Below are 12,011 nucleotides of genomic sequence, written 5' to 3'. Positions count from 1 at the left end.
GTAACCAACCAGTCAGTAGTATAATGTTGTAGTAGTCCAAACAGACAAGATCACTGAGACAAAAATGGAACAAATTTGTATGAGTTAGAAAAGAAAATGTGTCCAAATTAGGTAATTCCATATGTATCCAACGCATACGATTTTTAATAGAGATGCAGATGCTCCAGCAATATGGTTCTGTCAACAGCTGTCATCACTGATTGAAGGATGATGTGTCAAACTTTGTGCAGAAGTTGGAATACATTACTTATCTCATGTAATCTGAAAATCAGCTTCTAGTCAGATACTCTTGTCTCCTTTTAAAGTCAATACAACTAACAATGAGAGAGTTGAACTTCACCAAATGTCTTGAAATTAATGACAAGCTGTGGCACACTTCCCTTGTCTGGTGAATTTAAATGAGATTAGTAATGTGCCAGTTTAATTCTTTTATGTTTTCATCCTTCTATGAAATTTAGAATGATTCTGCAGCACAGTTCTGGGAAGTTCTGTGGAAGAAAGAACCTCCTGCACTTTGCCAAGCTTAGAACATAGACATCAGGATTTATGGTGGACAGGATTTATGGTATAGTGGGTAAGCGGCCTTTTGGGACACTCAAATCACTTATCTCAATGTTGGTCTGAGCTGCAGCCACTAGAATCCCAATGATGCATCTTGGGAAGCAACAGAGAGATGATAAACAAATACTTGCACCTTTGCCACCCACATGAGAAAACCAGTGAACTTCCGGCTATTGTCTGGCCCAAATCTGGCATGCTGCAGCCATTTTGAGGAGTGGTGGAAAATTGTGCATTTTCCCTATTTATAGATTCTTCCAACATGAAAATGAAATTTTGTAAAGCTTTTTTTTTATACTTGAAAAAGCTGAAAAGGGGAGATGTGAGAGAAACAGAGAGATATTCCACCATCTGGTTCATTCCTCAAATGGCTGCAATGGCCAGACAGGCTAGTCCAAAGTTGGGAAATAGGAGCCTCCTCTGTGTCTCCCACATAGATTCAGGGTTCCAAGGCCTTGGACCATCCTCCACTACTTTCCCAGGCCACTAGCAGGGAGCTGGATAGGAAGTCGATCAGCTAGGATTATAGTGCCCATATGGGATATGGGTGCTGCAGGTGCAGGATTAGCCTACAACACCATTGTGTTGGTCCCTAAAAAATGAAAATTTATATGAAGCACTGCTTTGCTATACAGTTTATGTTTAGGGTTTGGCTTATAAATACTTATATTCACTACTTACAGAAACAGATTGATATATCTACTTTTGTACACTGTACTTTAAATAATATGATGGATACATATTTGTATGAAAAAAAATATGATGGATACACATTTGTATGAAAGAACACAATTTTCTAATGTAAGCACAGTCTTTCTCTTCCAAATTATGAGGGGTTTTTTTGTCCAGAAATTGTCTTCAACAAGGGTTGGTGGTTTGCTAAAAATCAAGTTTGAAAGATACCCCAAGTGAAAAATCAGTTTTCCACTGACACTTCCTTGCAGTAACTGGATTATGCTACTGCAAAAAAGTCCACGAAACAAAGATTAAATCGACATTTAATCCCACCTTTCACCTCTCAGTCTGTTAAGAAAAAAAATCTTAATTACATACCTCTCACTACTAAACTATTTCCTTTTCTGCAACTGACTTCAATTCTTTCCCAGAAACTTCTCCAAAAATCTCCTGCTTTCTCTAACTTACCCAAACTCACTGGCGACTCCAAGAGTACCAGAATTTTTGTAAAATCCATACAAACTTGTTCAGTCTATACTGCATTCTGACAGCGTCTCCTCTCTGAGAGACACAAGTAAGGCAAACAGGATGGATGGTATGGACTGAATGCTCATATCTCTTTAGTGCAAATGCTGAGATCCCAACCCACAGTGGGTGGATATCAGAAAGCTAGGCCTCTCTGAGGATATTAGGTCATGGGGCTGGAACCCTCATGAGTGAGATGAATTTATTCCACCAATATGGGTAAAATAAGACAGCCATCTGGCCACCAGAAAGCAGGCAGTCACCTGCTGGCACCTTTGATGTTGGGTTTTACAGACTACAGAAATATGAAAAATAAGCATTTGGTGTTAAGCCACCCAGGCTCTAGTCATTTATTATAACATTTCAATCTGACTCAAGCAATGATTGAATTGCATTTTGCATTGTTGTTAGTAATCTGACTCCTTAGGAACTAACCTTGGGAAAAATTTTTGCACTAAGAATAACCTGCCCTTCTGACATAACACATGAGCACAGGTCAAAAGAGAGTAGAACTACGCATAATTCAATCTCACAGGAAGTGTCCAAGGTGAGCCCAAGGATTCTGAGTCCTCCCCTCAGGACTCCTCCCTTTGTCATCTGCAGTTATTGCCACCACTGCCTACATGAAGTTTATTAGAGCCAAGGTTGTCTTGCATTGTATCTTCAGTGACACTGATCACTGCTGGTCCAGGATTCCAAATTCAACCTCAATTTTGAAACCTAAATCTCTATATGCAATGTTGTATGTGTTTTCTTAATGCAGTTTTCACATGTCCTAAAACCTCTGGAACTGTCTTAAGCTCACAAATATTTGTTATTAATAATTGTCTGTAGCTTTAATTTTTTTCAGAAGTTAAACTTCAGCTTTTGGTCCAAGTGAAGTCTATTTGCCCTGAAAACATTGTTCCCCTGTCTCTGTCTCAAGATGGGAATGTTCTCACACTACTCTAGAAAGAAAGCCACATGTCTGTTCATTCACCCTTAATGCTCCTTAGCCCTTCCTCATTTCTAAAAGTTCTCAGCTTTATATCTCATTTCCCTGCAATCCTCATCATTGAACAGGTTGTCCTGCCTTCCTCCCGTTAGCCAACCATGCATTCCCACAGTCATTTCTGAGAAAAAAAAAAAAAAAAAGCTGAAAATCATGGTCTAGGAGCTTTGCTGGATCTCAGAGGGAGGTGTGGTTCCTTGAATGAAGCACAGAATATTTTACCAGTTCACTAACATCAGACAAGGTCAATCTGTGACCGTAATGTAAAAACAAGACCACTCCATAATCATAGTTGAACATTGACAAAATCAAAAGCATTGGTTTTGTTATCTAACATGATATGCTAGCCAGTTGAGGGGGGAAAAGTCTCATTACCAATTACAGCTTCAGCAGACACTATTTCTCAGTGGTTTAATCAATTATCCTCCAAATTATCCCTATAACCCCCAAATCCTGTAAAACTACACTTCATACCCGCATGCTTCCCCAAGGCCTGTACTTCATCTTGTTCCAACAAATATTAATATGTCCAACTTGGTTCAATTAGAGTTTCTGCTGATTTTGTCTGGTGGACACTGAAAATAATTCTGTATATTCTTTAAGCTTTTTAAATATGAAGACATTCTTGTTTGTAAAATTAAAATTCTTCATTTTACTTAGTTCCACTTAAAGCTTGCACTTTTTTATTTATTATTTTTAATTCATTAATTACATTGTATTATGTGACACAGTTTCATAGGTACTTGGGATTCTCCCCACCCCTCCCCAAACCCTCCCACCATGGTGGATTCCTCCACCTTGTTGCATAACCACAGCTCAAGTTCAGTTGAGATTCCCACATTGCAAGCGTATACCAAACATAGAGTCCAGCATCTTATTGTTCAGTCAAGTTCAACAGCTTCTTAGGTATACCCTCTCTGGTCTGAAGACAGAGCCAGCAGAGTATCATCCCAGTCAATTGAAAGCTCCAACATACCATCAGCAAAAATTTACATCATTATGGAATTAATTGACATAGTAATGAGTAACCAATATGTTAAAAGTAAATGCAAGTTCCTAGCCACCTTCTGTGACCACCTCACTTACATTTCAATTTTAGTTTATACACAACATATAACATTCATAACATAACATGTTATACATAACATCATATCATCTTAAATTAAGGCAAACATGTGGTATTTAACTTTTTGGGATTGGCTCACTTCCCTTAGCATTATGGTTTCCAGTTTGGCCTGCAGAAACAAAAAGATAGATCCACATCTCTCACCATACACTAAGATCAGATCTAAATGGATAACAGATCTAAACCTACATCCAGAAACCTTTAAACTTTTGGAAGAAAATGTTGGAAACACACTGCAACGCTTAGGGGTAGGCCCTCACTTCCTAAAAAAGACTCCAAAAGCAGTAGAAACCGAGACCAAAATAAACAATTGGGACCTCATCAAACTAAGAAGCTTCTGTACAGCAAAGGAAACAATCAACAAAGTAAAAAGGCAACCCACAGAATGGGAGAAGATCTTCGCACACGACATAGGTGATAGAGGGCTAATCTCCAGAATATACAAAGAGCTACAAAGCTTACACTTTTAAAATCAAGTTTACAAATATTTTCTCCCATTTAGAGATAGGTTGACTTCAACTTCAAGTATAATGTACATATGTGTGACTAGCTATGGGGAGTGTAACGGATAAGAATAACTACGTCTCACATATTTATAAGTAGCATAAGGCATATTTCCTTTGTTGGCCAGAGGTTGTTTGCAAAAATAACCTATAATCCAGACAAACATTTCAATTTAGTTATTATAAGCTTGTTTATATTATCTTCCCTGTTTCATCAATGTTTTTAAATATACAAAAAATGGATACATGTATATTCAAACTTTATTTTGAGGAATTGAATTCATTGTTTCTAAGAACTGATAAATATAAAATGTGAAGGGCAGACAGGCAGGCTAAAAGATCAAGAACGGGCTGATGTGTCATTCTTTAAGTAGAATCCCTTGTAATCCAGGAAATCTCAGTTTTTACTATTAAGAAATTTGAACTGATTGCATGAAGCCAAACCAGATTGTCTATAGTAACTAAGCTTAGAGAATGCCTTCCCAACAATACCTAGATTAGCATTTCTTAAGTAACTAGAAGCTATTCTAGTTAACACATAAAACTAAGGGCCAAAATCAACATCGCTTAATCTTTCAAAGTTTTTGTAGAGAAAAAAAAAATCCCTTAAATTGAACATAGCAATGTTATCATAAACATTAAAAATATTAAATGTACTTTCACACATAAAATCATGTAACTTTCTTCTAACAGTGTCAAGGCATTTGGGAAAAGTCTAGGGTAACAGATCACAGAAAGGACTGTGTTTATTTTGACAGTAGGACTGAGTTCTAATTGTTACCTGCCCTCATTTTATCTTACACCGAGCTAGAAAAAGGACCGTAATACATTTATAAAACTTTATAAAGTCTTCCTAGCTGAACACATCATAAAATAGTGCAAATGTAAGGCCTTCTCTACTGCAACAGATAATTTAGAATGGAATTAAACCAATTAAGTGATTCAAGGTTAACAGTAACTAACAAAATTATGCTTGCATTTTTTTCTGGCAAGCAATATAACGTGATGAATACAAACAGGCAATTTCTTCAGAAGTTGTGGTTGTGGTAAAAACAGATAATAATGTTTACATTTTTTTGTCAAAGGATTATTCAAACTCCTAGCATTCAGCATTCCCCTGCAACAGTACCCTCTCATTTAAACAGGATCACTGGAGGAAATTATTTCCACATTACCTTATTAGTTCAATTGCTAAAAAATATGATTTCTTCTAACCATAACTGTTTTTGTAAACCATTTTCAAATTGCAGTGGGAGTTAAACATGTTTATTTATAGATTAAAGAATAATATTATATACACAATTACAAAGCTCAGAAAAGACATTAACCATTAGTCTGGGGCCTGAGTAAAGTTGGAAGTTTTAAAACGCAAAAATAAATTTCCCTGATGGGGCTATGCTGTTCCCTGAGGGGGTAGAGCCATCAACTGTGGCCCCTGCATACTACAGGGGCACTAGTTTACATTCCTGCTGCTCCATTTCCAATTCAGCTTCATGTTAACAGCCTAGAAATCCAGTAGAAGATGGCCCAACCTGAGAGAACAGGAAGTGCCTGGACCCTGGCTTAGGCCTGACTCAGCTCTGCCCAGTCACCTCAACCTGTGGAGTGAATTAGCAGATGGGATAGTTCCATGTCTCCCTCTCTTTATCTGTAAATCTGCCTTTCAAATACATAAATCTTTTTTTTTAATACATTACCCTCAAATCCCTATGCTGATTTTTGTGATAATATCTCTAGATGTTTGATCTGGAGAGCACTGTTAACAGACATATAGTATATAGATATGACAAAAAAAATAGCAAACTGTTCAAAAGTTCTTAAAAATAGTTATCTAATAGTTTATAAGACAAAGCACACATGTTGAATAATAAAAGCATTTCTATTTCTCCATAGATAAATTTTTGGTAAAAAAAAAAAAAAGTGAAAAATGCAAGTGCCTTAAGGGTGAGAAAGGCAATGTAAATTTTAAAAAGCCTACACAGTAGGAAAAATAGAATAGACTGTCAAGCTGTGAAGCCCATTCTTCTTGGAATGCCAGTTACATTCAAATATTCCAAAAATAGTGTACACACTAACAAAATATGTCTGCATCTTGAATTTATCCCTGACCTAAAAATGTAATGATACGTTGGAAAACACTGAGGCATAAGTTATTCCATCACTATCACTATCTACATTTCTGCTATGCTTAATCAGCTCACAAAGTATGCAGGAATTATGATTGTTATATTCAACTTTAGAACAACATTGCATATAATGTTGAATCATAACAATAATTCAGTTATCAATTATCTTCCTTGAGTAATGTACTATGGAAATGCATACACTGGAAAGTTTTAGTAGATTACAAAAACACAGAACTTAACAGATGACACTTTAATTTCAGAAAAAATAAGAAACAGACTTTAATACTGAATATATGCAAGTTTAAAACAAAGCTGAAAGAATAAACAGACTACTTTTTAATAAAGTAGAAAAAGTATGAGATATTGTTCTCTTATTTTAATGGTTTCTTTCTTTTTATTGGAAAGGCAGATTTACAAAGAAGGAAAAACAAAGAGGGAAGGATCTTCCATTTGCTGGTTCACTCCCCAAATTGCGGCAATGGCCACAGCCAAAACCATAAGCCAGGGGCTTCTTGTAGGGGCCTAAGGACTTGGGCCATCTTCATCTGCTTTCCTAGGCCATTAGTAGAGAGCTGAATTAGAAGTCTAGCAGCTAGAGCACAAACTAGTGCCCATATGGGAGGTCAGAGCTTGAAGGTCGAGGATTAGCCAGTTGAGCCACAGCACAAACCCTTATTATATTGTTTTAATCATTCCTCACCCTTAAGCTCTTTTGAGGTTATTCATCTAACATGGTTGTTCTTTCAACAGTATCAGTTTAAGAAACTGTTCTGATTAGTATTATGCATAGCCTTAAAGTACTATCAAATAAGTTTTAGTGAGTAGATATTTTTCAGTTTTATTCCTTTTGGAGAAAATGAAGATGTGTAAAGACATGCTATGAATAAATTATATTCTATAATAACAATGAAAACAAAAGATGATATAGCATAGTTCATTGACCTATCCAATTTTAGTGAGGCCATGGATACAGAAAGGCTTTGAAAATAAATTTTCCATATTTTTTGAAGATAAGGTACATGAGCCTATCTTGAGAGACAAGAAACTTACAAACATGCAAAAAAAAAAAAGACATGGATGAATTTTCAACAGATTTGGAATGAACAGGAACACTCCTGAAAACTTCTCAGCCTGTGATATTTAGAACATAATACACACAAAGCCTGGGGTATCTAGAATTGTGTGTTGCAATAAAGTCTTCTCAATAAATTCAATGAATTCAATAATAAATATGCCCAGAGCCCATTAATTAGTTCTTCTTCTTTTTTTTTTTTTCTATGAAACCAGGAACTTCATGTCTTGAAATAGGAAAACAGCTTATAGAAACAGGATCTAGGCTGTACAAAAACCAGTGATGATTTTGGGCTAAATGAAAATATAGAAAGAAAATAATTTAAAATTCAAGTTACTCTGTGAATTTAACATAAGTTTTCTATATCTGGAGAAAAATGGAAAAGTAAAGTACCTTCAACCAAACCAAAGACGTGATCTAGATGCTTAATCTTGTTACATTGATTCCTATTACACCATAACAGAATATGTAAAATGTATGGAAGGATGTCACTTATAGTAAGGAGATCAGCATCACAATATTGATTCATCACACAGCCTAAAAGTCACTTTTAGTTCAATTCCATTTTCTGCGAAATAGACATAAGACTACCATGAGATAATCAGAAGTTGACCAACAAGCAGTATTTAATAAACAAATTAGCAATAATCCCAAAGGTCAAAGGGTAGAATTAAATTCCATATTAAAATCTGCACACACATAGAGACACAGAGACTCATACACATCACATATACGTATTTTGTACTAAAGATTGTAAAGCAGATAATTAGGGCAAATGCATTTTGGGGTCAATTATAAATCAATGGTAAAAAAAGAGCATAATTTAGCACAATTTAATGTCTATCCAATAAGCAATTCCTTATAAAATTGTACCTTAAGTAACTGCAAAGAGAAACAGCAATATAAAAAAAATTCTATTTATTGCAATTAAATTCTATAGCATATCCTGCATCATTAGGATAAATACTAAAATTCCAATGTATTTCTTGTTCCATGTGACTAAATCTGTATTACAGATGTGATGCCATGTGTAACAGAAATGAGGACAAATACACTGTCCTGGGTTGTTTCTGAATGACATTACAAAGTGCAGTTCTGTACGTTTCCAGTTAGAGTTGTCAGGTGAAATAGATTAAAAAGCTCATAAATAGTGTCACAACTAACAGCAACTTTGATCTTTAAGGTTTTTTTTTTTTTTTTCAGAATTTTATGTTTGAGTGACAAAATAAGGCCACTGAAAGGACTGTATAGGTTAATGAAATGAATGTGAGTGTCAGGATTACTTCCTGTATTGACGACTAAAGCATTTAAGTAGTGTCACAAGAACCTGAGTTACACTGCTTATTCAAAGGCAACTTCTAATTCATGATTGGATACTGTACTGATTGTTGTAGGCTTTCTGGGTGTGCTGATTTTTTTTTTAAGATTCTACAATTCTTTTTTTAATGAGAATTTTAAAAGAATTCCCAAACACCTATTATCTAGTGATTGAAATACTCGAACTGCTTTAAAAAAAAATGAAAGTACCTTTCCCAGAATGGTTTTATAAGTTATTATTCTTTTCTGAAATAAGAGGAAAGAACACTTAAGTGTTTTAAAAATTATTTAAGATTAGTGCATATTTCAAAATACTAAAATGTATTGTTTTAGAGGGCAAAAGTCAAATATATCAAAATCAAATTGAAAAACAAAGTAGGAAAGATCTACAATTTTTCTCCACCAAAGTAGATTATTTAGAAATAATTTGAAAAACGAAATGGAAAATAGTAATGAAATATCCAAATTCTTACTTAAAATCTTTCAAAATGTGGCATATTATATATATATATTTTTAAGACAACATTTGTGTTTCTTATTTACATTGTTAATTCACAGAAGTTTGATATCTCTATTTTTGGTTGATACTAAGTTGTACTTCATAGGAATTCCTCAGAGTATCTATGTACTTTGAAGAAAACACTTTGATAAATAAGACAGCCTTTTAAAATTAATATCAGACACATACGGATCTGTCCAGAATCTCTTCCAACCTCACTCTTGGCAATAGCAAAACCCATCCAAAAAAAAAAAATCTAGAACATTCATATACAGCATAGCTTGGATGACAAATAAAACTTCACAGCATTTCTGCCAGTAACAATGCAACCATGATTAGTTTCCGACCTACCAGGACAACCGTGAAGGGCCCTCTAACTCACTTTTGTGATGATTACAGTAAACACAACAGGAATGATCTCAAAGGCCGGTCCTTATTTGTAGCTTCTGACACTTGTCTAGATGTATTCACCTCTTTTTGTAGCTGCTTTCTATCATGTTTTAATCATAAGTTTACATAGATAAATCAAAAGTTTAACATTTTTTAATTAAGAATAATCGACTTCAAACACAACAAACAAATCAGCATGAAAAAACTCAATTATTAAAAAAGTAAAGTTCACTTCAGAGTCTAACAAGTTGAAATTAAGCAACTATTTTTTTCAAATAGTAATCGTGGAAATAAAGTATAGCTCTTTTAATTTGTCTATTATTTCCCTCCCCCAGTTTACCTTTGCGTCGAGTTGAGTTTTGTAAGTTATAACTTCAATAATTCCTTTATTAGATATTACTGATTACTTATTAACTGCTTATTACTCAATTCAGTAGGTCACTAAAGAAGACTGCAAACAATTTTTTTCTTTAATTCTACAACAACAACCAACCATACTTAGAATAAGAAGAGCAATAAGCTAGCCCTGCTTTTTAGCCGCTAGGCCACGCCGCCTGGCCCATAGCCCTGCTTTTTAGAATCTTAAATTAAGAGCCAAAAGTAGGCGGCCAATAGACTGAAAGAACAATTAAATGTACCACACTTCAATTCCAACGTTCACTTAAGACTGCAGACGAGAGCTTTTCACGATTGGAAAATACTTATTTTCCAATCACATTATATTTATTTACATAGAAATACACTTCAACGTGTATCAAGGACTTTAGATTAAGAATATCTATTTAGGCTTGTACTTTCCAAGTCTGCCCTTAAACTTCCACTTCACAGGTTTAGTCTGAGTAAGCCATGCCTGTAAGAATGGGAAGTGAGCCTGCTTGCTAATGGACCAGGTTTTCTGAATCACACATTTGTGCTGGAACAAAACACCTTGCTTGGGCTCCACTTTTGGCAGTACTTAGCGCCATAAGACTTCGTTCTACTTCCTCTCCCCAGTAAAGAGGTGTTTATCCAGGGACACCAGCACAGGTCAGTACTGCAGAGAGGTGAAGCTAAGAGGAGAAGGGAAAGAAAAGTGGCCGCTCTCACCAGGCGCTATCTCAAGGCTCTGTACATCCGCCCCTGCCCAGCAGGAGTGCTTTCCCTGGGAGAACACTGAAGGATCCTGCCCTGTGGTCCATCAAGAACCTTCCAGCAACTGCCCGCGTCCCGGATGCCTCCGAGGCTTACTAAAGGCCCTCACCAGGACGTGGTGGTTGCCCTTCACACTTCCCCTCAACCCCGGTAGGCTGACGAACGCTAAATGGACAGCGCGGGGCTCTGTACTGCTCCGGGCTGACAACTTCTCACGGACGAAGTTTGTTGCCAGACCTTCCTTCAGGAAGAGCCGAGACAGTCGCACAAACTCGCTCCATCCCGCCACTTCCCCAGACCCGCGGGCCACGGGGCTCCCAGCCTTCCTCGGAGACGCCCACCTGCTCCTCATTCATCTCGGGTCCCTAAGCCCAGACACCTGGGGGTTCGGGTCCTTCCCTTCCCTTCTGAGGAGGTCCTGCTGGCACCATTTACCTCAGACAAGAAGCTGCGGTTGATATCGGGCATTAGGGAGCGAGGGGGAGGGCGACCGGAGGGCTGAGGAAGTGTGAAGCAAAGCCACGGATCACAGCGTGCCTAAGGCACCTTCCTTTTTCCTCACCTAATTCTCCACACACGCCTGCAAAGCCAGAATCCAGTACACTAGAAACCCAATTTGAATCACAGCAGTCCAAACCTCACAGTAACCCTTGTCGAGAGAGAGAGAGAGAGAATATGAATGAATGATTACCAGAGTTTTGTTCCCGTTCTTGCTGAGAGGGCCCCGGAAAACTCCCTTGATGTTGCGAAAGTGTCCGTTGCTGAGGTGCGCGGAGCTGATGACAATGTAGTAACACTCCATGGGGCAGCCGCCGCCTCCTCCAGCGCAGCCGCCGCGTCCATGCACCCCGCGCCCGCAGCCGCAGCGCGCAGGGGCCGGCCAGGGTGCGCGGGGACCCGCCGGGAGGGCCCTCCGTTCGTCCCGGGGAGGCAGCCTCGCTACGCCCGGCGGCCGAGCGCGCCCAGGCGCCCGCGCCTCCGCATGCCCAGTCGCTCTTCCTCTCTAGAGTGCGTGCGCTTCTCTTCCAATTCGCGTTGGGACTAGAAGCCCCGCGGGAACAGCCCGGCCAGGAGGGGGCCGGCCAGACAGACCGAGCC

At 37.7% G+C, this 12,011-nt stretch overlaps 1 protein-coding gene across 1 annotated transcript in view; it reads right to left on the bottom strand.

Moving 5' to 3' along the window:
- Positions 1-11,715, bottom strand: part of ZNF804A (zinc finger protein 804A) — a 233,484-nt gene extending 221,769 nt beyond the window's left edge. The window contains exon 1 of the mRNA XM_004576992.2: positions 11,605-11,715. Coding sequence (XP_004577049.2) covers positions 11,605-11,715 — 111 coding nt within the window. The remainder of the gene's footprint in view (positions 1-11,604) is intronic.
- Positions 11,716-12,011: the final 296 nt, after the last annotated feature.

Source organism: Ochotona princeps, chromosome 5 (assembly GCF_030435755.1).
Source record: "Ochotona princeps isolate mOchPri1 chromosome 5, mOchPri1.hap1, whole genome shotgun sequence".
Taxonomy (NCBI): domain Eukaryota; kingdom Metazoa; phylum Chordata; class Mammalia; order Lagomorpha; family Ochotonidae; genus Ochotona; species Ochotona princeps.
This window is presented reverse-complemented; position numbering and strand designations above follow the sequence as displayed.